The sequence below is a fragment of the Gorilla gorilla genome, chromosome 16 (assembly GCF_029281585.2).
Source record: "Gorilla gorilla gorilla isolate KB3781 chromosome 16, NHGRI_mGorGor1-v2.1_pri, whole genome shotgun sequence".
NCBI classification, from domain to species: Eukaryota; Metazoa; Chordata; class Mammalia; order Primates; family Hominidae; genus Gorilla; species Gorilla gorilla.
The window spans coordinates 77017314-77043099 of record NC_073240.2 but is presented as its reverse complement, the minus strand read 5'-3'; the positions used below and the strand labels follow the sequence as shown (position 1 = coordinate 77043099).

The 25786-nt window shown below is 52.6% G+C and overlaps 1 protein-coding gene across 1 annotated transcript in view; it reads right to left on the bottom strand.

The window, feature by feature from the left end:
• The window catches only part of TMEM266 (transmembrane protein 266), a 146293-nt gene that overhangs the window by 36470 nt on the left and 84037 nt on the right, over nucleotides 1-25786 (bottom strand). Inside the window, exons 4-5 of the mRNA XM_031002194.3 lie at nucleotides 11827-11981; nucleotides 8421-8494 (exon numbers count right to left, since the gene is read on the bottom strand). Of these exons, the coding sequence (XP_030858054.1) occupies nucleotides 8421-8494; nucleotides 11827-11981 (229 nt within the window). The remainder of the gene's footprint in view (nucleotides 1-8420; nucleotides 8495-11826; nucleotides 11982-25786) is intronic.

Here is a 25786-nt window from a genome sequence, read left to right as displayed (position 1 = left end):
TCCTCACCAAGAGGCCATCTTTCTCCAAAGAAGCCCCTAAATGCTGGTCTCGTAAGATGCCGGTGCATTTGTCTGCAGGCTCTTCCTTGAGCCAAGATGACTTTAATTCACGGTGATTCACACCAGATGGTGCCCCTCTCCCGCATGCCTGTAGTACAAGCCTAGCCTTCTGAACTCTGCGAAGCTGCCTGGAGGATCATCACCCACAGCTGTTACGCCACAGAAAGGCTTGGCTGGTAAAATCCAGCTCTCTCTCGTGAAGGACAATCTTGATTTCTGTGAAGGGATGGGAAGGTGAATGCTTGTGGGGGACAGTCATGTTGCCTTCCCTGAGTAGAGAGAGGAGCATGTGGCAGCCCGAAGTCCGCTCCGCTATAACTTCCCGGTCTCTGGGTGGGTGGCCCCATGCTTAACTGCGAGACAGCTTGCAGGGGTGGGGAGAGATCTGGGTGGGGTGGCCACAATGTCTTGAGATCAGAGCTCAATAATGGGCTGGTTGTGTGGCCTTGGGCAAGTCAAATCCCGTCCCTGGGCCTCAGTTTCTCCTTCTGCCAGAGAGGTGGGTTACATGTTATAATCCTTCCAAATATTTATGAGAATAATATCTGCCATCTACTATATGTCTGTGAATGCCAGACCCTGGGCCAGCCCTTCTAACATGTGATTCCCATTTTACAGAAAGGGTCAGAGAAGTTAAGGAAGCTGCCCATAGCCACACAACCATCAGGAATGAAGGCAACATTTGGACCCAGAGGTTTCTGGTTCTGCAGAGTGTACTCAGCTGTGTAAGAACACCACGTAACAAGCAGGCGCGATGGCTCACACCTATAATCTCAGCACTTTGGGAGGGCAAGGCGGGCGGATCGCTTGAGGTCAGGAGTTCAAGACCAACCTGGCCAAATGGTGAAACCTCATCTCTACTAAAACTACAATCATTAGCTGGGTGTGGTGGTGCACACCTGTAATCCCAGCTACTCAGGAGGCTGAGGCAGGAGAATGGCTTGAACCTGGGAGGCGGAGGTTACAGTGAGCTGAGATCATGCCACTGCACTCCAGCCTGGGTGACAGAGAGACTCTGTCTCAAAACACACACACACACCACATAATAATTTTTTTTTTTTTGAAACAGTCTCACTCTGTCGCCTAGGTTAGAGTGCAGTGGCACGATCTTGGCTCACTGCAAGCTCCTCCTCCCAGGTTCACGCCATTCTCCTGCCTCAGCCTCCCGAGTAGCTGGGACTACAGGCACCCGCCACCATGCCCAGTTAATTTTTTGTATTTTTAGTAGAGACGGGGTTTCACCATGTTAGCCAGGATGGTCTCAATCTCCTGACCTCATGATCCGCCAGCCTCGGCCTCCCAAAGTGCTGGGATTACAGGCGTGAGCCACCGCGCCCGGCCATATGGTTTCTTTTGTTGCTGCCCAACCCCTGTAATTGTGCTGAGATTGAAACTTAGTGTTTGTCTCCTCTGAAATGCTACAATAGCCATATCTATCCTGAACTCTCAATTCTGGGGTGTCCAAAACAAAAGTCCAGGCTGGGAAGATGGGAATAGGGCCTGGTGCAAATATGATTTCTGCTATGGCAACCGCTCCTCCTCTTTCTCCCCCTTCTTCTCCTTTTAAAATGGTGGTAAAATACACATAACACAAAACACACCATCTTAACAATTTTGAAGTGTCCAAGTGTGTTAAGTACATTCACACTGCTGTGCAGCCATCACCACCATGCACCTTTAGAGCTTTCTCACCTTCCCAAACTGAAACTCTGTACCCGCTGAACAGTAACTCCCTATTCTACCTCTCCCCATTCTACTTTCTGTCTCTCTGAATCTGACTCCTTTAGGATCCTCAAATAAGAGGAATCATTATGCTTCTTTAGAAACAACACTCTTCTTAGCTGAAAAGGCAGAGGCCCAGGAGTGAGGGGTGGAGGGAGCCGGCCAGGCGTGGGACTCAGCCAGCAGAAGTTGAGCAGGAAGAGGAGGCAGCAGACAGCACACCCAGAGCCTCTGTGCCCCGGGAAGGAAAGGGGCTGAATGGTTTTATGAACCAGAGCAGTACCAGGGAAGCAGGTGAAACAGCTAGAATCCCAGCCGCTGCCTTCCCTCTGTGCTGGCCCATCCGCAGGGGACCCATCCTCGGAGGCCTGGCTCGAGCCCCACTCTTCTGGGAGCCTTTCCTTCTTAGCTCAGCCCATGGAAACAGAACAGCAAGAGGCCGCTGCGGAGAGGGCTCGGGAAACACCTCCCAGCCAGGCCTCCTCCTAGAGATGGGGAAGCGGTGGCTCCAGGTCAGGGTCAAGGCCAGAGTGACCCTGGCTCTGATACACCCCACCTGCTGGCTTTTCCCCCACCCCCTGCAGCATCCTTCCCCTCCCCAGACACCTTTGCCGAGACCCACTGTCCAAGGAGGCAGGGACAGAACCTCACTGCCCTGCCCCGCACAGACCGAGTATAGTCTTAACACCTCCGAAAACACGCGCTGGACTAACCCACTGACTGCCTGTGCTTCTCAATGTGCAGCCAAGTACGCCCCGCTTAAGCAGCATCGGGGGGTTTATGTGAAACGCAGATTCCTGGACTCTCGTGGACAGCCAGGATATCAGAAACTCTGGGCACAAGCCCCGGAATATGCTTTTTAAACAAACTCCCCCGGAGCACCCAACGGAACCGCAGGGATGTGTGAGGCGACCCTGCCCCGGGTTACAACAGGAGACCACAGGCCCACAAGCAATAACGAGAAAGGGCGTTAGATGGGGAGTCAAGAGTCTAGTCCTCTTTCTGGCTCCGATCATTCCTTACTAACCACCTGACACTGGCCGGATCTCTGGACTGAAAGCAGATCCACGCCCCTCATGCAGCCGCCTTCAGAGCTGCTCCAGAGCTCAGCGAGGCACACGGCTCACTAAAAAAGCAGGGTGACGATGAGGGATTGCCCCACCCCCAGCCATAGCCCCAGCCCCAGCCCCAGGGCCGTGGCCTTGCAATACTGGCCCCTAAAAGTTGCAAAGGCCTTTGAAGGAGCATCTGAGGAGCTGGAATCCCCAGCTTCAGCCTCCTCCTTTCCCATCTGGAGCGAAGGGTTTTCAGCCTCCTTCATCCCAGTTTTGCCTTCAGGAGGCTGCTCTGATAAGCAGTGTAGGCTACAGCCTTGGCAAACACTCAAGGATGGTGCCGTTTATTGAGTATTATGAGCAAAGTTTTTATACCATTTGAGAGACGCAGAAACTGAGGTGCGAAGAGTGGCAGGTGAACCTTCTGGTCCCTGGACCCCTCTTGTCTTCCGCCTCAGGTGCCCTCATCTTCTGCTCCTGGTCAAGCCCTGCTCTCAAGAAGGGACTCTCCTCATCTCTTCCAAGGGAAGGAAAACTGACCTCTCTGAAGGAAGGGGTCCAGGCTTCAGGCTGCAGGAGGGGAGAGTGGGAAATCCCAAGCCTTGCACCTGGTCCAGGCCCTGCCTCAGCCAAATGGCAGAAAGGGCTTCTGCCCCTTCCTGCTGCCTGAGGCCAATGCCCTCCCCTCAGCAGAATCAGCGTCTTTCCCTGGGGAGGGGCCTGATGAGGCTGCCAGAGTTTGGAAACCTTGGGAGATGTAGGCAGAAGTAGCTGTTAGTCTATAAGCTGGTTTTGTGCAAATTTTTAAAAGGCAGAGGGAGATCCCCAGATCACCTCTTAGTGAGCAGAATGGGGGCTGGACACCCCTGTGCCCTGCAGAGCCATCCCCATGTGGGGCCCGCCAGCCAGGGAGAAGGGAGCAGCTGTGTCTAGCCCCGAGCCCGCGGCCTCCCAACACTGCTGGCAGTGGGTTGGGGGCGTAGGGTGGTGCATGGCTCAGGGGAGCAGGCTGGCCTAAGGAACAGCCACCATGGGTACCAGGCACTGGGGGCTGACCCCTGGCACTTCCTTAAGAAGCAGATCTGCTCTTGGACAAATTTTCCCTGGGGTTAAACTACAATGGCAAGAGGAAGACGTGGATTCCAGGATCCAACTACAAGGCCAAAGTAAGAAATGTGAAGATCTGTGTGGTAGCTGACACTGTCACCAGTCTCACACTGGTGAGGAGAAGAAAAATTGGGGCTGGACACAGTGGCTCTTGCCTGTAATCCCAGCACTTTGGGAGGCCAAGTGGGGAGGATCACTTGAGCTCAGGAGTTTGAGACCAGCCTGGGCAACATGGCGAAACCCCATCTCTACAAAAAACATACAAAAATTAGCCAGGTGTGGTGGTGCATGACTGTAATCCCAGCTACTCGGAAGACTGAGGTGAGGGGATCACTTGAGCCAAAGAGGTTGCAGCTGCAGTGAGCTGTGATTGGACCATTGCACCCCAGCCTGGGTGACAGAGTGAGACCCTGTCTCGAAAAGAAAAAAGAAAGTGTGCTGTGCTACATCGTGGATGAACCGAGAAAACATGCTAAAAGCAGCAGTCACAAAAGACTACACACTGTAAGATTTTGTTTACATGAAATATCCGGAAGAGTTAAGTTCACAGAGACAAAAGCAGATTACTAGCTGGCAGGGGCGGCCGTACAGGGGGCGGGGGGAGTGACTGCTACTGGGTGTGGGGTCTCCTTTGGAGGGTGATGAAAGTGCTTTGGAATCAGGTAGAGGTGACGGCTGCACATCACCGTGTGGGCACTAAATGCCACGGAATTGTCCATCGTAAAAGGGTTATGTGAAGAGAATTTCACCTCAACAGAAGGAGGAGGAAGAGAGGGAGAGGAGAGTCAGTAGCTGCTGCCACCACTGCCTGAGGCTCCTGTCTAGAAGGCCAGCCGCGGCTCCGCTTTCTCTTCTCCCAGGGAAAGAGCTAGGGCTGCCTGGGCCTTTCCAGACCCCAGGGATGCGACCAACACCCCACAGCCTGCACTGGGCCCTGCTGCAGGGTGGCCTGGCCTTGGCCAGGAGGCCCCAAGGACTCCTGCAGTCTCGGGGGAGGAGCAGCAGGCTTCCCGGTTCCAAGTGGCCAGCTGGGCCTGGCCTCAGCCAAAGGCGGGGCTGCACTTTGGAGGAACGTTTGCACAATTCTCCATCTGGATTGCAAGGCCCTGCATATTCTTGGTACTTCAGGGCCACGTGAAGCACAGTGACCCTGCGTGACCTGGAAGACTGGGGCCCAGGAAGTCTCACGGGCATCCACTCTCACCTTGGACCCTGTGCAGGGACCCCTGCACAGCCTGCCTGATGAGGGGCACCCACTCTCACTGCTTTGAGAGCATCTGTCTCACTGTCAAACAGCTTGGCCCATTTGAACAGATGTCCTCAAACGGAGCCCAAACCAGCCTCACACTCCCCTTCTCTGGGCCTAGCTCTATGGCCTGAGTCCAGCACAGAGAAAAGTAGCCCATCTTCCCAGAGCAGCCTGCAGAGGCTCCAGGGTGGGCAAAGGCCGGGGCAGAGGCCCGCTCATCCACCCAGAGGCCTGCACCTGGGCCCACCTGCCATTCCTGCAGGCCCCGGGCAGGTTTCCGCACCTCTCCAGGCCTCAGTTTCACAACTCATAAAATGTCCTACCCACCTTCCAGGACTGTCCTAAGGCTCAGCTGAGAGGAGGGGTGGAGAACTGCTCAGGACAGGCCCAGGGCTCCAGGACAGCAGGAGCCCCGGCGGGGTGACCTTCTTGGAATTTCCTGTGGAGTAATGCCCACTCCCTAAGGCCAAGGAGGCTCGGAGTGCCACCCCACCCTCGGCCCACAGCCACATCCCTGGGTATTAACCAGGAAAGAACTGGCAGACCTGAAGACGTGGTACTCATTTCTCCCAGCTGAGGAGGGGGTGCCAGTCATCCTGTGTCTGTGGTCTGAGTGATCACTCGGTCGGACTTTCTTTCTCAGGTCCTTCCCAGAGACCCCTGGTCCCTTCCCACCCTGCCAGCTTCAGGGCCTCCAAAGGATGCAGTCAGGGGCAAGAGACCAGCTTAGGTGCCCAGAGCCCTGGGTCCAGTTTTGATCTTAACTGGCCGCATAACCCTAAGCTGCTCTCCTTGTCTGTGCAGTATTTTGAAAGGACGCCACTGGTATGGTGGGCAAACACGCAGGCTGACCCACCACTGACGGACACTGGGCTCTCCTGGCCCTTCCTACCGGGCATCCCAGTCATTGTGAGGGGCACAGACACAGTCGCATGTTTCCAAGCTGTCTGGGGGCAGGAGACCTCCATGAGACCCTTCTAGTAACAAGGTCTGACATGGTTCTTATGGGCACGCAGCAAGACCACGGAAATCTGTGCTCGCTAGTGTGGTGTGAGCTGTGTGTGTATTCCCGCAGGTTCTGTGCCTCATTCATTCGTCACTCGATCTCCATGCACCGGCCCTCCATTCACGCTGGACACTGGCAGTGGCGGCCCCTGCTACCTGCGGCCTGGCTCCACCCCTTCACCATCTTTGACAAGGTCAAGGTAACGGAGCCAGCCCTTCCTCCCCAGTCTCCTGCAGACCCTGCTCTCCCCGCTCAGCTGTGGGAGGACCCAGCCCCTTCCCTGGTTTGGGGGTGCCTGTGGGGGACTCTGAGGCTGCGATTCCTGTGCACAGGGGTTTGTCTGTTTCAGGTGGCTCGTCTCCGGCAGTGACAGGAAGGGAATGCCAAATTAACGCTGGGCAATAAATTCTGCAAAAGCCAATAAAACTAAAGCAGAGGGATAGAGGGGAAGAACCGCAGCAACTGATTAAACATTTTTGTTGGCAGTCACAGACACATGGCACATTTTCCAAGGCTTGCATCAAGGAGACATCTGGCCACGGCCCATGTTTTTGCAGGAGGGAATCCTGGCCAGGCAGAGACAAGAGGCCAGGGAGGGCAAGACCCACATGGGGGCTGTAAGCTGGGGAGCAGGCACTCTGCTCTGTGGGGCAGAGGCACCTTCAGGGCAATGGTCTCAGGGAGGTGGTTAGGACCCCTTCTGGGAGGGCAGTGCTGCGATCTGCCCCCTCCATCTGAGCCTCAGGCCCAGGCTCGCCAGCCAGCTCCGTGGGCTGTAGGAGGGGAGGCCCAGGAAAGGGAATGTTCCATGCTTGGAATGCCTGCTGCCCGGCCCACCACACCCCACACCCGGACTCAGGATTCTGGACTCAAGACCCAAAGCCCAGCTCCCTCCTGATTTTTAGGGAGAGAGAGAGAGAGAGAGCAGAGCCATTAGCTAGGCCAGAGGGGACACACAGGAGGATGCTGGGACTCCTGACTCCCGGGGTTCCCCACCTCAGTGCCTCTGCCCACGCCACCCTCTCCCATAGCATCCTTCCTCCCTTCAAGGCCCCCCGTCTCGGGGTCCCAGAGCCCCCGTGCCTCAGGTAGAGCAGCTCCCATTGGTGTGAGATGTGCATATGTTCCCAGCAGGTGCTGTGCCTCTCTCGTTCCTGCCTTTCCCCGAGGGTTTGCTGAGCCGTGCTGAAAGGCCCACGGGACTTCGCATGGGCTAATATGTACCCATAGCAGGGATGGGACACTCAAGGGTAGAGTGACACAGTGGCCCGCTGACTTGGGCCAGTCCTAGGCTCTGTTAGGAGAAACCAGTTTTCCACATGAAACTCTCCTGTCCTTCAGTGACCCTCCAGTGCACACGGGACAAGATAAAACCCTGCCTGCAGCAGGACCAAGCCAATTCCTCCCACACCCAGATGCAGGCCAGAGTCTCACTGGGACAGCCTGGGAACTGCTCAAAGGAAGTGTCACTCACCCCCATGAAAAAACAGAGGAATGTGCTGCCCAGACATGTCAGCTTCTGCACCAAGCTCGGGGGCCTGCGGACCTCCATAAACTTTCCCCCTCCCCTCACCACAGAGATTCGCACTTGGTCTCTACTAGCCGACTCCAGCAACGCTGACGGCGATCTGTGCTCCCTGAGCCCCCACCTCGGAAACACAGCCTCGCACTCACACTGAGAGGCACATCTTTCGGCCCTGTCAGACCCAGGGACCCTGCAGGACCAGCTCGGGTCCATTGCCTGGCCCTGTGACCCCGTTCCCCCACCCCCTGCGTGCTTCAGCCCCAAAGGTCCGGCCAACTGTGGGCCCAAGACCACAGCCACAGCGGCCCAGGAGCTTCCCTGTGTGGGCACCTGGCTTCAGCCTCACCTCCCGCCCACTCCTTACTGGCTGCACCCAACACTGGCTGCCCCTCGAAGCCACATTCAGTCTCACCTTTACCAGTGTCATCGCCCACCCCTCACCTGGAGAACACCTGCTCATCCACTGGGGTTCCTCCCAGGAATCACCTGCTAGGGCCAAACCCCCCTGGCTGGGTTGGGCTCCCTGTACCACTTCCCCCGGCAGAGATCATCTATCTATATTGTGTCTCCCTCCCAGCAGCCTCAAGGGCTAGCAGGGGACCTGATGCTAGAAACCATTTCGAGAAGTAGACATTGGTTTCCCCAGGACAGGAGTCACCCAACAGAGGAGGTGACAGGGCCAGAGTCTCCACCTACCTCTGAGAAGAACACGGACAGAATGACCAGGCTGATCCAGTGAATCACGCCAGCAAACTGGAATGCGCTGGAAACTGCAATGGACACGATAAGGACCAATTTTAGGAGTGAGGAATTAGGTGCGTTGCTATGGGGGCTTCGCAGCATCCGTCCGGACCTCTGGGACCCTGGGGCCCGCCTGCATGAACGTTTAGATCTGGTGGAAATTGGGTCAGAGAGCAAGGGCAGCTTTAGCTGGCGTCTGCAGTGAAGGCAGTAGGACATCTGTGAGCCAACGATACTGTTCTTCTTGCCTCCGACGCAAGGGACTGCCTCCTTCTCCCCCACAGGCTGCCTCTCTCAGCTCCTGCTTGGTCTTAGTGGGCTTTTGGCTGTAGCCAGAGTCTAGGAAAGAAGCCCTCCAGAAGGGGCTCATGAAGACATTCACGGCTTTTGGGCTGTGTAGGCAGCTTCAGTTAAGGCTGGATGGGCTTTTAGAAATCCAGCCCACAGTTCACCCCCAAAGTGCTGTGCACAGTCAGGGGACTCTAGGTGAGCTTACTGTGACTTTTCATCCTGGAAACCGAGTGGCAGAGACGGTGGTGTCGGCCAGTGTGTTTTAGAGAGAAGGCTGCAGTGAGGACTGGCAGGGGAGTCGGGCATGGGGTGGAGGTGTCTGCCTCCCTCCCTAGATTGGCAGAGCCAGTGGGATGCGGTCTGCTAAACTTCCACGTTGCCCTACTTGCCCCCAGGTTCTGGAGTGGGAGTGAGGGCAGCCATCAGCCCCTGAGGGTTCCCGCCACACCTTTCACCAGCCACTCCTTAGAGTTAAGGCATTTTCTTTGGAAAGCCCTTTTAAAATACATGAAGCCACAGCCAGCCTTTGAACCCTGGCATGGCATGGTTTTTAGCCAGCGAGGCCAAAAGCAGGATGCTGGGGCCCAGGACAAGGGTCAGGTGAGCTCTGATGGAGACTGGGTGGGAGGGATCGCCCCAGAGGGTAGAGGGCTCCCCAGAGGCCTAAAAGAAATACTGGTGGGATACCCTGGGATACCGGGGAAGGGCTGAGAGGGGGTGAGGGGCAGGAATGCTGCTGAGAACATGCCTGCTCTACCTCCTTCGTGGGCTGCAGCCAGGCCTGCTTGGCACACTGCTCAGAACCCCTCCAGGGCCAAGGGAAAGTGCCCAGTGCCTTCAGCAGGGAGGGCCAGACTGAAACAGAGGAACCCACAACCTTTCCCAAAGCTCTGGGATCTGCAGACCCTAGGGGTGGGTAGAAATCAGGTCACAGAGCGTAGCCAGGGTAAGACGGCTGCAAAACCAGGTTCCAGGTGGGAGACTCTGAGGCCCCCTGGCTTTGGGCCAAGACGACCCTTAGAAGATGAGCTCGGAGTCAGGCCACATGAATACCAGTGGGAACGAAGAGGCTGAGGCCCGTGTGACTCCAAGAAGACCTCCAGATGATTCTGAAAACATAAAATCTCTCCCCATTATTTCTCAAATGAATTCCTGTGCCTTTTTTTACGGTTTGCTTTAGAAGAGCAATAAATCTCTGATTGTGCATTTTATGGAATTTAAGATGCCTTTTATGAGCTGCTATTGGATCTCCCACCAAAATCAATCTCCTGGATATACTTAATTTTAAGCAAAATTCCAGTGTCAGCTGGGTTCTCAGTTCTCCTCAATACCTTGTCACAGCCCGAGCAGCCGAGGGCCCCGAGGACAATCTGCCACGGGGAAAGAAAGGCTCTGTTATGGGCAGGTCTCATAAAAAGCAGACAGTATGGGTGAGTGGGAGGGAAAGTATACAACATGGTTTAATTGAAGACAGGTTGAGTGTAAAACCAGTACCGGTCACTTTATGCTGGAAGATCCTTTAATTGGAACCAAGGGGCCACCAGCTGCATAAAACCCAACTAGGCTTATCAGACAAAAGCAATTCTGTGCTCACCATCCACGCTCTCTGAGAGAGCAGAGAAGGCTCATGTGACTTGGAGGGAGCTTGGACAGACCCTGAGTTCACAGGATCCCATAAAGGAATTGGGGGCATTTGAGAAAGGGAATGGGTTTGGAGGTGACTGGATCTACAGTCCTGGATTTTGCCAATGGAAGGAAAAGAAATCTCTCTGGGGCTGATAATTGTACCTCTTTTTATTTATTTATTTATTTATTTATTTTATTTATTTACTTATTTATTTGAGATGGGGTCTCACTCTGTCACCCAGGCTGGAGTGCAGTGGCGTGATCACGGCTCACTGCAGCCTTGACCTCCCAGGCTCAAATGATCCTCCTACTTCTGCCTCCCGAGGAGCAGGGACTACAGGCGTGTGCCACCATGCCAGGCAAATTTTTAAATTTTTTTGTAGAGACAGGGTCTCGCCATGTTCCTCAGGCTGGTCTCAAACTCCAGGGCTCAAGCGATCCTCCCACCTTGGCCTCCCCAAATGAGATTACAGGCATGTGCCACCACACCTGGCCTGTGCATCTTTCTAAATTTGCATTTGAAGGATCTACCTTTTGAGTCAGGACAATACAGGGAACCAGGAACTGTACCAGAAACCACTCACTTATCCAAAGGCAAGAGGCAAGACACCTGCTCCTGCCCCTCTGGTGTGACAAACAGTGGGGGGTAGGCCTGGTGGGGTAAGCAGTGGATTCTCCACTCAGATAGCCATGTCACTATGGGACATCCAGGACAGAAGAGGTGGAAGACAAGGTTTAACGTGAAACTAAGACAAATGCCAAGAGGAAGAGAACTGGCCAAGCAGTTAAATGACCTGGTGCCTTGAAGTCCCAGCTCCAATACCTCTTACTTAGGGCAAGTATCTCACGTCTCCAAATCTTAATTTGCCTCGTCTATAATACGGGATCATATCCATCTCGCCCATCTCACAGGGTTACTGTAGTGTCAAATGTGCGGAAAAATGCTTTAAAAACTATCACGATACGTATAAATCACACTGCCAACTCACAGCTGGATAAAAATACCAGGAATCTTATCATCATTGTGGTCGCTGTCATAATTAGTTACTACAAGCTGAGATGCCTCCATAAATGGGAACTCTCTTTAGACTACAGAAAATTCCAACCTGGAAAATTCCAAATGGGAGCAATTTAAAAAAATGCATACAGGGGTCCCCAACGTTTTTCATCTCATCAGTTTCTGATCATGGAATGCTGGGGAGGGGACTGCAGAGGCCACATTGGGCAGAGAGGGGCAAACTGAGGCTGGGGGTGACAGAGAGAGAAGCTGCCAGATGTATTTCCTCCCCAGTGGCCATCCCCATGAGCCCCAGGGCCTGAGGCTAGGCAGCAGCATCGGCGGGGGCAGATCACAGCCTGCAGGTTGGGGACCCCTGATGAATGCAGATGCACATTGAATATTGACATCATATGTATTGGCATATGTATCTCTCTTGCTACTCACACTGGAGAAGCTTTATATCTATTAGAAGTTCCAGAGTCAGGAGAATCACCACCAATATTACACAGGCTACCAGGAAACTGTTGAGACTTGCACTGAGCAAAAATACCTGCCACACGGCTGCTCTCTTCCCACAGCACGGCTTCAGCCAGTTAGACCTGTGGGGACAAAAGTGGGGAGAAGAGAGGCTCAGAGTGGGAGGGGACAAGAGGGTGGACCCCGGCCAAAGCCCTGCTCTCAAACCCACCAGCGTCACTCCTCCCGGGCTCTCTCCCTGGCTCTAGGCTTCATGGCGAAACACAACCTTATTCAAGAGGCTGGGGAGCATCATAAAGGGTGAAAATATCTCATTAAGAAATGGAGCTGGCCATTTTTTTTTCTTTTCTTTTCTTTTTTGAGACAAAGTCTTACTCTGTTGCCCAGGCTGGAGTGCAGTGGTGCAATCTCAGCTCACTGCAACCTCTGTCTCCCAGGTTCAAGCAATTCTCCTGCCTCAGGCTCCCAAATAGCTGGGGCTACAGGTGTGTGTCACCACGCCCAGCTAATTTTTCTATTTTTGTAGAGATGGGGTTTCATCATGTTGGCCAGGCTGGTCTCGAACTCCTGACCTCAGGTGATCTGCCCACCTCGGCCTTCCAAAGTGCTGGGATTACAGGAATGAGGCACTGCTCACAGCTGGGCTTATATGCAAACCTGCAGCTCATGCAGCTCTGTGCTTCAGTCTTCTCAAAGTTGAAAAGGGTATGAGACCAACATCTGGTGGGTTAGCGGACAGTCGGCCTACGCGGCAAGTGCAGCGTGGAAACAATGTGTTATTACTGCACTTCCGTGCGTCTCAGAATGTGGTGACATGGGCTCTGGCATTTGGGAGCATCTCAATTTGCCTTTAATAAATGCTCGATGAGTCACTGAATGGATTTTCCATTTTTCAGCTATAAAAAGGAAGATGTGAACCAGATCGCTGTTTTTCAAAGTAGACTGAGTGGAACACTAGTTCCACAGAATGTTCATAGTTGTTATTTGATGCAAAAGTTTCCATGGTTGGGTACATTTTGGGAAATTTGAGTCCAACGAAGTTAAATGGATATTTTTCTCTGTGGGGCATTTTAGGGCCTCCAATATGCTCTTATGCATCATCATGGTCCCAAAGAGATTGCAGAATCAGGGCTTCCCAAACTTACTGGACCGTGACACCCTTTGTCACAGAGTGAGAATCTGGTGAGACTAGAGTTCCACGGACTTTCAGGGAAACCCTTGACTATATGACCCTGGACATCACAGCAGTGGTGAGGCCTCCGAGGACAGAAGCTTTCCCGAGCAGGTCTGGAGGTGGGAGGGGTCACGGAATCTGAGCTGGGTGGGCTCCGCAGGGCACTAGACACCCTCCTCTCAGGAGCACAAGAAAGGCCCCTCTGAGGGGCCTGGGGAATACAGGGATGGGGGAGCTGAGGTCAAACCTCACCTGCTTGGTAGTTTAGGTATGAACAGGACCTGCCTGCCTCCCTTGCTGAGGAAGAGCTAGGCATCCTGAAGTGGCAGCCACAGCACCAGCCCAGGAGGCCACACTTCTGGCTCTGCCTTCAGCCACCCTGGGGCCCCGAGTGAAGGCTCCTCACCACTGTGGCCTCCGCCTCTGCCTCCCCATGTATAAACAGGGATAATGCTCCTGAACTCACAGGTCACTAAAGTTAAATGAGGGAACTAATCTGCCCTGTAAAGACAATGCAGCTGAAATGGATGGGTGATGATGACGACGATGATGATAAAATATCTGATGGTCCGAACATGGGGTTGGGAAGGGGGCTGTGCCCTGAGGTACCCTCTTCTCTCGGAAGGAATAATGTGAATGCTTCCTCACAGTCCATGCAGGGAAAGCCTGAAGGAGTCCTCCGCCATTGGAAGGACAGACAAAGCTCACAGCTCTTCAAGAAACCTGGCAGGACACTGGGCTTATTCACATCATTCTGAATATTTTCTGACTCCTCTGGGAATGATAGGCCCCTGTCCTCAACTCTGTGGGGAATGCAAAGACTGGTGTTCAGTCCCCAAACTCAAGGAGCTGCTCCCAGAAAGACAGGTAGGAGGACATCAACAGGCAAAGGAGGAAGAGGAAGAGGCCTTGTTGGATGGGGCTGGGGGTGGTCGATGTGAACCCCGCATGGTCCAAGAGTATGGGGCAAGAGATGAGGAAATCAGCCAGGTCAAAAGAGAGGGTTTTTCATTAAGGGACAAGCGGAAAACAGGAGGAGAATGGTCTGTGGGGGCCAGATGGTGAAGGCCGTCAATGAACATCCTCATCGCCCACTCCAGGTGGATTTCGAAGTCCATTGCAGAACCACATCTTTCTGCTTTCATGCCGGCACACAGGGGCCAATCACCAAGCGAGGGGCTACAGAGGAAACCCCAGACTGAAACTGGGAGGAGCTCAGGAGGGTTGCCACATCAAGCGCAGTATGTCTAGTTACATCCCAACTTCACATAAACAATGAGCAATTTTCTAGTATACCCTAAACATTGCATACAACAGACTCATACTAAAAAATGATCTGTTGCTTATCTGAAATCCAAATTTAACTGGGAATCCTGTATTCTTATTTGGTAAAGTTGGCAGCCCTAAACTCAAGAGCCAAGGGGTCCGGAGAGGGCCTGGTGAGGGCGGCTGTGATTTGATCAGAGAATGCATGGGAACCCTGGGATGCAGGCAGAAAGCCAGGATGAGCTGGGGAAAAGCGCATGGGAAGGCCATCTGTCCCGAAGGGGCAGGAGGGAGGGACCTGGCCAGGGAAGCCAGGTGCTCAGATGACAGCTTTGGCCCTGCTGGGCTGGAGGCTCCCAGAAGCCTAAAGCTGCTGCCCGCAGCAGTGCCAGCGGCACGGCGCTTCCATCCATTAACGAGCCTTTGCATTTTAAGATATCTTTGGCTATCATCACTTGGCCACCCTCCTCACCTCCTGATTCTTCCTTCCGGCCTCACCTACTCCCTCTGCTTCTTTTCCCACGATATGACATTCCTGCCTCCCCTTTTGCCAGCCCCATTTTCATCCTTCACACCTCTCACCCCAAGTTCACACCCAGCCTCCAGCCGCCTCAGCGCCCCGGGAAGCCGGTTCCCCTCCTGCCCTCTGCCTGCTCACTCCTCCCCCACGGCTCTAGCACGGTCTTTTCTAGGGCCCAAGGACACCTGGCTCCAATTCCACATTCTCCCCAATGCCCATTCCCATGTCTGCGGCCCCTAAAACTGATGGCATGTCATTGTCATTTGAAATCTGAGCCAAGCACCTTCAGGCGGTTATGAATAAAAAGGGCAGCTGCCAGGGCCATCTGCCTGGGCTGGCCAGCAGGAAGCCTCATCTTCACGTTCCACGGAAGGTGCCGGGCATTTGTTCACCTTCGTGCCTTGGACATCCCTAAGACACTGCTCCTTCTACCCCAGAGGAGGGTCCTGAAGGGAGTAGGGAATGAAACGAAGCATTGTATTCAGGAGCACTAGTTCCATATATTCAGTTCCCTATCAACAGGAGACTCAGATCTTGACCTGCCTCCAAGGGAGGAAAAGCCAATTTATATTGCTGTTTAAAATGTCGTTTTTTCTTCTTTTTTTTTTTTTTTTTTTTGTTAGAGAAACTTACTAACCATATCAGGTGGTTAGGAAGCTGCAGGAGGTGGGCGTCTGGAGTACCTGTGGTCTGAAGTCAGCCCATAGTTGGCCTGGCCCTGACACCAGAGCACACTCCTCAGCCTCAGGGAAGAGCCAGGTAGAGGACTGGGCAGATGGCAGGATTCGAATGCCAGGCAGGGGATGACGGCCTTGAAGTCAAATGAACGCCGCCCCCACCATCAGCTAAGGTAGGCAGTGTGATCAAGAGAGACGAAAATCCCTGCTCTTGGGCAGGTTACGCTCTAGTGGGAGAGAGGGTCAAGCAATCAATACAACAGGTTGTGGTGTGCTACAAGGTGATGGGTACTACAAGGAAGACACGCAGAGCTGGTGGAGGGATTAGGACGGGCAAAGGATGAGTTGACATTTTAAATATGGTGGTCAGAGCAGGCCTCAGTGAGAAAGCGACATGTGAGAAAGCTGATGGGGGTGAGGGGACAGTGATCCAGGCATGATTGAAATGTACACTAAATAGGGACTGTTTCTGGTAAAATTCTATTCAGCCCCGAAGTACCTCCAGTATGAGAAACACCAGGGTGACGGGAGCCAGGAGCTGGGCCGGGAGGAGGATAGGGCTTCCCCCTTCAGCAGGGGGTATAGCTCACCACCCACCACCATCTAGGGCAGATGCTGCTGGTGCAGCCACAGCCCTTGGCACAGCCAACACACAGCACCCAAGAAACCTGAGGCAGCTGCACAATCGCGCCCGTGCCACGCTGCTCTGGGCCTGTCCTTTTATTCTCACGCCAGCTCAGTTGTCCCCTGCCCACACTCTGCCCTCAGCGACCCACCCCTCTGCTGTGCCAGTCTGGGAGTGAGTTCGTGCAGGTCTCCCTGTTGCGGGTACCACTTGCATCTTGCTCTGTGCACCCCCTCCTCTTGGTAACCCCAGGGCAAGGCACATGGGGGTGACTCGATGGAAGTGGAAGGACAGAAGACCACTGTCAAGGAAAAGATGGTATCCAGGGGATACAGTGGCTGGTGAGGCCTGGCTGCCTTGGAGCAGGGAGCCATGGAGACTGGGGGTGGGATCTGCCTCCAGGTCAGTGGATCTCAGCCCAGCTGCACACTAGAGCACCCAACAGAGCTCTTAAGGACTCCAATGCCCAGGCTGCACACCAGACCTCCTGAACAACAACCTCTGTGGGAGGACCCAGGCCTCCTCAGATGACTCCAGTTTGCAATCAAGGTGGATGGAAAACCGCTGTTCCACTTCCTCGATACTCAGTGGAATCTACAGAGTAGCAGCAGCAGCATCACCTGGCACTTGTTAGGAATGCGGCGTCTCAGCCCTTCCCCGTGCTTGCTGAATTTGAGTCTGCATTTCAATGAGATCCCAGGTGCTTTGGGTGAGAACAAATGCTTCTGGCGGCCTACTAAGAGGTAACAGGTATCTCAGAAGGTAAAGGGGGCATGGCAAAGGGAGTTTGGGAGTAGGAGAGATGAGACAAAGAAGGCAAGCCAGGGTCAAGCAGCCCTGGGGCATCAAGGAAATAGTGCAGGCAGGCTGTGTGTGTGGGGTGGGGCAAGAGTGTTCAGGTAGGTTCTGGGCTCCTTCCTGAAGAGCAGAAACACAGGACAGGGCTGCACTAGACTGCAAGACCACAGATCCCAGGGCTCCAGAACAGGGCCCTGGAGGGTGGGTTGGGGGCTGGGAGGCTGGGCTGAAGCCGCAGGCTTTTGGTTGACCAGTGTTTGAAAATCCCAAGCTGCCAATAAAATTTCATCTGAAATTCAGATGACTCGGACATTCCTAGAAGACTGTGTTTTAGCAGCGAAATAGAATGTGACCAGTTTCAAAAGATTCCTGAGTGGTTCAGTAATGACTCAAGGGGCTTAGTGGGCCAAAGGGGAAATCAGCGTTGACTGTTTAATTAAAGAAGGTGCTTTCCTTCTTTCTGTCTTCAGCATCGGCCCATCAAGGCCCCAGGGCTGGTTCTCAGGGTGGTGTTATCCCCAGAATTGCCACGAGAGGGCAGGCGTTTCCCAATTTCCTGTCTTGGTGCTGCTGTAGGGAGGGTACAGCTCCAGGGGCCCGGCTTGGGCTGCCAGAGCCTGCAAATACCAACAAGCAGATGGCATGTCCTGGCAGGTGGGCGAGTATTCTACCATAAGGTAGTCACTCTTGAGGCCTCAGAGAAATCCTGGGGTGGGAGGGGAGGCTGAGTACCTTCACTGCTTCTGCTTCATAGTCTTAGGTGTTTGCATAAAAATTTCAAAGAATAAATTCTAGAATATGAAAATGAACTGACAAACTTCCGGCAGAGGCTTTTTATGCGATAAAGCCACAGGGGTGACCTGGAAGGAGCTGGCTCAAGCCACTGCTCCGTCAGGCAGCGTTCCCAAGCCTGGCACTGAAACAGCCCCAATCTGGAAGGGGAAGTAGAGCCGTGTGGCGCTAGGATGGGGAGGGCTGTGCTTGCTTCTGTGGGGCCTGGCCTCTCCTACCCCACAATCCACTATGCAATTGGTCTGCAGTGGCTGCCAGGCTGTCTGTGGCTGGGAGGACACGTGGTGGCAGAGAGGGGAGTGACTGCACTGAGTCTCCTGAGGTGCAAGCTGGGGAGTGGCTAGAGCAGGGGGACCGTGGAGACCCTCAAGGTGTCCGAAAAGGGGCTCACAGGCAGTGGAGAGTCACGGCATCAGCCCATCTCCCTGAAGGCAGCCAAACTAGCTAACCCTGTCGGCCCTACTTTGAGATTTTCATCTTTCAAGTTCTCAAGGAAGGAGCTGAGGGAGGTGATCAAAATGAGACTCGAAGCTGCCTGGTAGCAGGAGCCAGATCGAAGCCTGGGGCCCTGGGATTCCCCAGCTGCTGTCACTCTGCCTTCAGAAAGGCTCTGCTAGACCAAGGGCTCAGAAGCTTTCTGGACTGCAGAGCTCTCCAGCAGTGGATACAAGCTATGCCCTTACACCTCCCAAATGCACAAAACTACAGCACTGTGCATAACATTCCAGGGAGTGCACGGACTCCTCGAATCTCACTGATGGATCATCTAAGGATACCCAGGCACCAGGTTAAAGCCCCAGGATTGGGTGATTTGGGGCCCCGCCTAGCTCCACTCGTGCCAGTTCTATGATGCTGAACACCTGTGTCCTGGGTGTCACAGCTGACTTTGCCAATGGTTTTGATGGTCAGCAAAACTCCTGGGTCCCACTTTACTATATTTATTCCAGATGATTAAAATATTGGAGAAAGCCATGAGGCTGACTGCAATGTAACTTCTGTCACTGACATGGACTTTAGTTTTATTGATTAAACAAACACTTAAGATACATATTGTGCACCAGGAGCTGTTGTGAGCACTTTACAAATGTTAACTCGTCTAGTTGCTTTAAAATGCAAGTCCTTTTTTCTCTGTTGTCATGGAGGGGAAAGCCAGACTTTTCCATCTGTTTGGCTGTTGCTGGCAACTACTGTCTCCAAATCACAGTTGTACCATTGACTGAACTCTGAGTGCAATCGTTGAGCCTTAGTTTCCTAATCCCTGAAATGGAGATATCTGCTTTGACAGGTTGTTGTGAAATTTAAAAATATTAAAAATAACATGTGTCAAGCCCATAACACAGTGTTTATCATATGATCTATGGTGATGATTTAGATACACGGTCATTAGAAGGGGGATGAATAAACAGTTTCAACATTCATTCCATTCCAGGCATGGTTCTCATATGCCCACCAAATGCCAGGCACTGTATTGGGTACTGGGCCCAGGAGGGTGGTCAGAGCCTTCATCCTCACGGAGCCTACAGCCTTATCCATGAACTGTGATGATCCTTCTAGACCACTCAAAAGGCAAAACAAGGGGAGGAAAAAGGCAGGAAAGAAATGGGCTCACTGTGTATGATGTCTCTAAAGAGATGCATAATCTCACCCTGTGAGAACCATCAACCCAATGCCTACAGGGACACCCTTTTACAAAACATCTGAAATTGTTAGTGGGGCTTCTTTCTCACCCAGAGAGAACCAGAACCACAGGAAAAACACTGTTAAGCTTCCCCTTTGTTCCCTGTACCCAATTCCAGGGGGCAAGCCACAGCAGCACACAGACTCCGAGATGCGGGCTCATAAACACACACCACAAAACCAGAACTCAGGGTGGAGGTGAGAGGTGACTCTCCCAGAGCTCTGGGATAACTAAATAAATTGAAGTTTCCATACCGGCAGCTTCAGTTCTGCAATCAGAGCTAAAGATTAGCCCTGCTGCCTTGCGGGGAGAGAGGGAGGAGGGTTGTGTGCAGCTGGGGTCACCAAAGTCTGACATTTGCTTGTCCCAGAATCTCAAATTTTTTGCATCCTCGGAAATGTCAACGCTGGGAAACAGTAGGGTGTGGTGGCAAGAGCTCAGGGTGGGGGATGAGGGGGTGGGAGAAACTGCCATACAATTGGCAACCCCCACCCAGGGCACAGTGGCCAACACACACCATGGACTGGCTGTCCCTTCTTGGGGGGACCAAGGACACTGGCCGCACATCTCAGAATGGCTGCCATGTAGGTGGGCTGTGCTCAGGAGCCACTTGTCAAGTCGTTGGCAAGGGGTTCAAGGTTGACTTAGGGGTGGGAATGAGGTGCTGTTGGATGAAGTGCCTGTAAGGTCCCCGCCACCCTGAAGTCCTCAATTCTGGAAACTGGCCCCAAGTCTGAGAATCTCCTTGTGCTGTGCTTGGAGGACAGGACTGGCCTGGAGGCGGTCAGCTTCCTACCGGGTGAGAACGAGGGAACAAATCGGCACCCCACCCACCAGCTCTCTCCAGGTTTGCTGTGGTTTGGCAAATCCTGGGTCAGCCATGATCTCCCTCCTTCTATTTGGCCAAAGTCAATATTCAGGTGCTTCTGCAGATGACTGGGGACTCCCATTCCATCCCAGCACCACAAATTCACCTAACTTTCCTTGCCGGACGTGGCCACGCATTTAAACTTTCCTCCCCTCTCTCCAGGAAACATCCCCGACACACCCCCGACCCAGGTGGTCGGAGGCGCTCCGCCGCCATCTAGCGGTCACCCGCCCCTGTACACCCTGCGCCTTGTGAGCAGGTGGGGACGGACGGATATTTTGCTGAGAAATAATACATCTGTGAATGTATTGCCTTTTTTCCTTTTTTTAAATTTTTTTTATTTTTATACAGGGTCTCACTCTGTTGCCCAGGCTGGAGTGCACTGGTGCAATCCTGAGTAGCTGGGACTACTGGCGCGCACCACCACGCCTGGCTAATTTTAAAATTTTTGTAGAGAGGGGTTCTCACACTTCAGGCTAGTCTCCAACTCCTGGCCTCAAGCGATCCGCAGGCCTTGGCCTCCCAAAGTGTTGGGATTACAGGCGTGAGCCACTGCAACCGGACTTAATTGATTTCTTTAGGAAACTTCTCTGGGGTTCCTGGACCCCAGGACTACAGGAAAGGCAGCTAACCAGTGCTCATCAGGAAAAATGTTTTCGTCTAAATTAAACTTTTATTCCGTTGTTGGGGCATCAAGAATTCTCCTTGAAACCGGAGCCTACTAAAAATATCAAGGGAGTGAGGGGTCACAGGGTCAGTTTGGGGTCCAGGGACAGCTGACTTGCTAGAGAAAGGAGTGGTGTTTTATTATAGACAAATCTCACTGGCATCAAGAAAGTGGATTATCGAAGCTCCTTTCTTTTCCTCCCTGAGAAAAAAAGGATGCAAAGCCGTCCTAAATCATGTGGTGCCGAATTTCCAGACTCTGCAGTTGCATGGCCATGGCAGGGATCAATCTGCCTCATAACCCTGAACCCCAAAAGGCTTTCCCTTCCTCTACCAGGACGTTAAAACCTTACTAAGTGAAGTTGGCATGTTCTCAGGCAAATCTGATTTCCTTCTTCTAGGGTGACTTTGTGGAGAAAGCATGGAATTAGCAGGGATGCTCAGAGGTGAGCCAGCCAACAACCACAGTAGTAACTTCTGAGGCATAAGAAGCCTGGGGCCTCCCGTGCAGCTCCTCCTCGACTCCTCAGAGATCTAGGGACCAGCTCCCAACTCCCTCCAAACACTCCAAACAGAACTGGGCTTCCCCTTCTCTTCTAATCCTTATTTGCATGCAGCCCCACCCATTCACTCACTGATTCATTCATTCAAGTCATTCCTTGATCAGTCAACACCCCTGTTCCAGGCTCAAGTGATCTGATCCCTGCCGTGAGGAAGCCCCTGGCCCGGTACTGGAGACAGACTTGTAAAGAGAGGAGCAGAGCTCATTGTCACCCCTGGGTGTGGTGATGGAGGTAGGCAAGGTGCTATGCATACACTGAGCTGAGGACCTAGCCTGGTGGGGTTAGAGGACAGAAGACTTTCTGGAGGCTGTGGCCCTCAAGCCAGACAGTACAGGAAGAGAGAAGGGTATTTTGGGCTATGGCTTAGTAGGTCCCTACCCCTCCTTTCTGTTTGTCCCCAGTCTTTGCTCACTGGCATAACTAAAATTATTTCAGTCCTTATTTAGAGATGTTTGCTATATTGGGTCTGTCTTATTTTTCTAACCTGACATCCCGAAAAATATCCCTGTGCCCCCATTATGTTTTTTTCCTCTGAATGTAAACTTCTGGCAGAAATGTGCTGTTGGCATCATCTCTAAGTAATAACATCCATTTATATCTGCCCAAGACCCAAACTTCCTCCAAGCTTCCCCTGCCTAGGAGTCCAGCCCTGACCTCTCAGGCTGGGCCTTTTAGAACCCTAAGATATAAAATAACTGTCTTACTAAACACTGAATATCTTTCATTTCTTACTTTATTTTTATTTTTGACAAAGACTATCCCACTTCCTCACCCATGACCATCTTTGCACCCTCTTTTCACTAAAAAGATAGGGAGCATCTTTATCTCTATGTGTGCACAGAGTGTCATTTATAAAGTGGGGGGGACGACCCCCACCTTGCACCACCATTTCTCCTACGGGTCTGTGGGCCTCTCTAGGGTGCAGACTCTGGTCTCTCTGAATTTTCTCTTTTGTTGCCTGTGGTCTCACCCAGACCCTGAAAACTAACCAGACCTTCAATGTACTGTGCTTGGTTAAGAGAAAACAGAACTTCCATTCTGCACCATGATTCTTGCAAACTCAATGTCACTCTTCCAAAGATAGATGATTGGCTCACTGACAGCCTCACTGACAGCCTCACTTTTCTGTACTTCACTTTTCCACCATTGAGTGGGATGACATCTGATAAGAACATCACAGAATGAGAACAAGAAATCAGGGGCTCTGGTTATGTGCAAACACAAAGCCCCAGCACTGTCCACCAGGACAACGGACACTGGTCCAACTGCATTGGAATGAAAGCATCAACTGACCAAGTCATTGAAGAAACAGCCTAAGAAGGCAGAGCTTTCCCAAACCAAACAATGTCTAGAGACGCTGGATGAAATTAAGGGCTAATTCGAGACTGAAGGCTATGAAAGGAGAACTGGCTTCCTTAAAAGCTGTGGATGATTCTCTCTCTAATGTTCACACTACTCCATCCCACTGGAGTTAACAGTAATGTACTTTGGGAAATGATACAGTTCAAGGGGAAGGCCTGATTGGCTTATGGATTTTCTGTGCCTTGCCATGTGACCCAATTCTAGCCAAACATACATGAAGGAGAGAGCTGCTGGAGGCTTCTGGGAAAGTTCTTTGTTGCTCTTAGAAGACAGTGACGGGCAGCCACTCTCATCTGACAGACATGAAAGAGGAAGGATGTGGCCTGATGACCACAGGCAGCCCTCTCGGAAGGAACCAGTGGAAATCACTGGTTCCTGTCGCAGCAGGAAGGAGGCCTGGGGTGCTTGTAAATGAGCCGAAGTGTACATATGGCTCATTTTGGTAGTAATGGGTTGCTGAGGTCCAGGTTCCACACATTAGGGGTCACATGGCTCTCAGAAGCCATGGGATGAAGTTTACAACATCAGGATGAAGCCGACTCTGCGGCCAGCAGAGTGCAGAGATGAAAGGAATCTGGTTCTTGTTGGCACTGGTGAGTCTCTGGACCAATCTCAAAGCCGCCCTTACCCTGGACTCCACGGTACCTGCATCAGTGAGTGTGAGATGGGTTTTCTGTTACATGCAGTCCAAAGCAGCTGGCTGATGGAATTAACAATCCTTAATGAGAATGGTGTAGAGAAGAGATATTAAGGCAGTAGAGATTTACAAGACTTGGAGATAATGGAGTATGAGGCATGAAGGAGAAGACATTGAGCTGGCCCCTGAGGTTATCCATGTAACAGGGCATTGTGGGCGACTCAGCTGGGGTGCAGATACCTCAGCTGGGGTTCCCCTTCTCCCCTTCTCCTGAGTGTCTGTTCACCTCTGTGGACACGCATGAAGGTTTCTTTGTGATCACTATTGAGGGAGGGAGGCACCTGGTTGGGGATGGGGTAGAGGCAGTGAGGGAGAGGCAGATGATGCAGCAGGCATGATGTGCCAGCCCAGCTTCTTGGGTTGAACTGGTGACCTGGGTGTAGAGTGGTGAAGGCCAGAAGCACATAGGACTGGAGCTGGGGCCATAAGCTGCGCACTGACAGCATGGTACAGGCTTGGCATGGGGGTAGCTTTCCTTCCTCACTCTGCATGGAGCCCACACGGCATGGGCTTTGGGTTTCTGAAGCCCCTCGACTTGGTACTGGCACTCCCAGAAGGGACACCATTGGCAGCAGTAGCTTCATGGGCACTGGACATGGTCAGGAGAGAACCAGAGCGAGGGAGGAGGAACACAGACTCCAGGGTGACTACGGCTGACTATAGGTGACTAGAGGTAACCACAGAAGGCTTCATGTAGTTTTGGGGCATCTTGGAACCCACTGGTACTTGTTGCAGCAGGAAAGAGACGTAGGTGCTTGTTAATGAGCCGAAATGCACGTGGCTCATGTTGGTAGTAATGGGCGGGTGAGGTCTAGGTTCTACTGGTTAGGGGTCCTAGAAAATACATATTGAGAAAAGACAGTTCAATCTGGGGCTTGCTGGGTTTGAGATGGCCAGGACACGCAGGCCATGGTTCCTCAGGCTGGATCTGAGTGCTGTCACTGAAAAGGCAGTTTTTAGCAATGATTCAGGTCAGACAAGAACATTTCTCCTCTCAAGTATGCAGCCAACTCAGAGGCAGAAGAATAGATCATTCCACAGACACTCATCAGGATTCTGAGATACGTTTGGGATCCCTGTGAATATGTCCAGGAAAGTAGCTGGATATAAGTTGGAAGTGTTAGAGAGAGAGAGAGATCTAGGCTAGAGACACGACTTTGAATGTTACCAGTTGAAGGAGATTAATTTAAGTAATAGGAATGGATGAAATTACCCAGTGTGTAAAATTAGTAGAGTGAAAATGGCCAAAGGCAGAAAACACAGAACCCAACATTTAAAGAACAAGCAGAGGAACCTCAAACAATTTTTAAAAGGCCTGGAAGGAACAGCCAGAGATGGAGGAGGAAAATCAGGAGAAGGGCTGGGCACGGTGGCTCATGCCTGTAACCCCAGCACTCCGGGAGGCCGAGGTGGGAGAATGGCTTGAGCCCAAGAGTTCAAGACCAGCTTGGGCAACATGGCGAGACCTTGTCTCTATTTAAAAAATGAAATAAAAAAGAAAATCAGGAGGTCATGGTTATAACAGCAGACACAAGGAGGCTGGAGAGGGAGGGAGTAGCTGACAGTTTCAAATGCTGGACAGAGGACAATAAGGATCGTAGCAACAAGGAAGTGGCTGATGCGCTTGAGAACAGTTTCCATGATGTGGACGAGGCTGAAGCTGGACTGCAGCAGATTGAGACATGAATGGGAGGGGTGAAGGGGAGGTAGCAAATGTCACGAGGCTTTCAAGAAGTTTGACTTCAAAGAAAAAGAGAGGTAATGGTGGCTAGCAGGGACGTGGAGTCAGGGGAGGACACGAGACTGGAGTGTGATGACATGGGGTGAGGAGGTAACTGATGAAGCAGGTGCCTGAGAAGGCGGGAGGGGAAGGCAATCAGAGCTCAAGGAATGGGGCAGGTCCTAAAAGGGAGGAAGGAAGAGACCGGGGTGCGGTGCAGCCCATCCACGACTGTGCCTACTTTCTGAGGGTACTGGGAGAGGAGGTCATCTGCTGAGGGCAAGAAAGAGGGGACTTGAGGCAGACACAAGCGATCAGAACTGGCCACCTTGGGACTAACCAGGACCGCAGAGGACTGCCAGGCAAAACTGAGAATCAAGTCGAGGCTGGAGACCTTGAGTCTGGGGAGGCACCCAGTCTGCACAGTCATATGATTTTCCTCCCTGAGCCATCGGCAGCCTGAGTGCAGAGGTGAAGAGAGGAGCAGCAGACAGCTCTGCTAAGCAGCTATCTGGAGGACA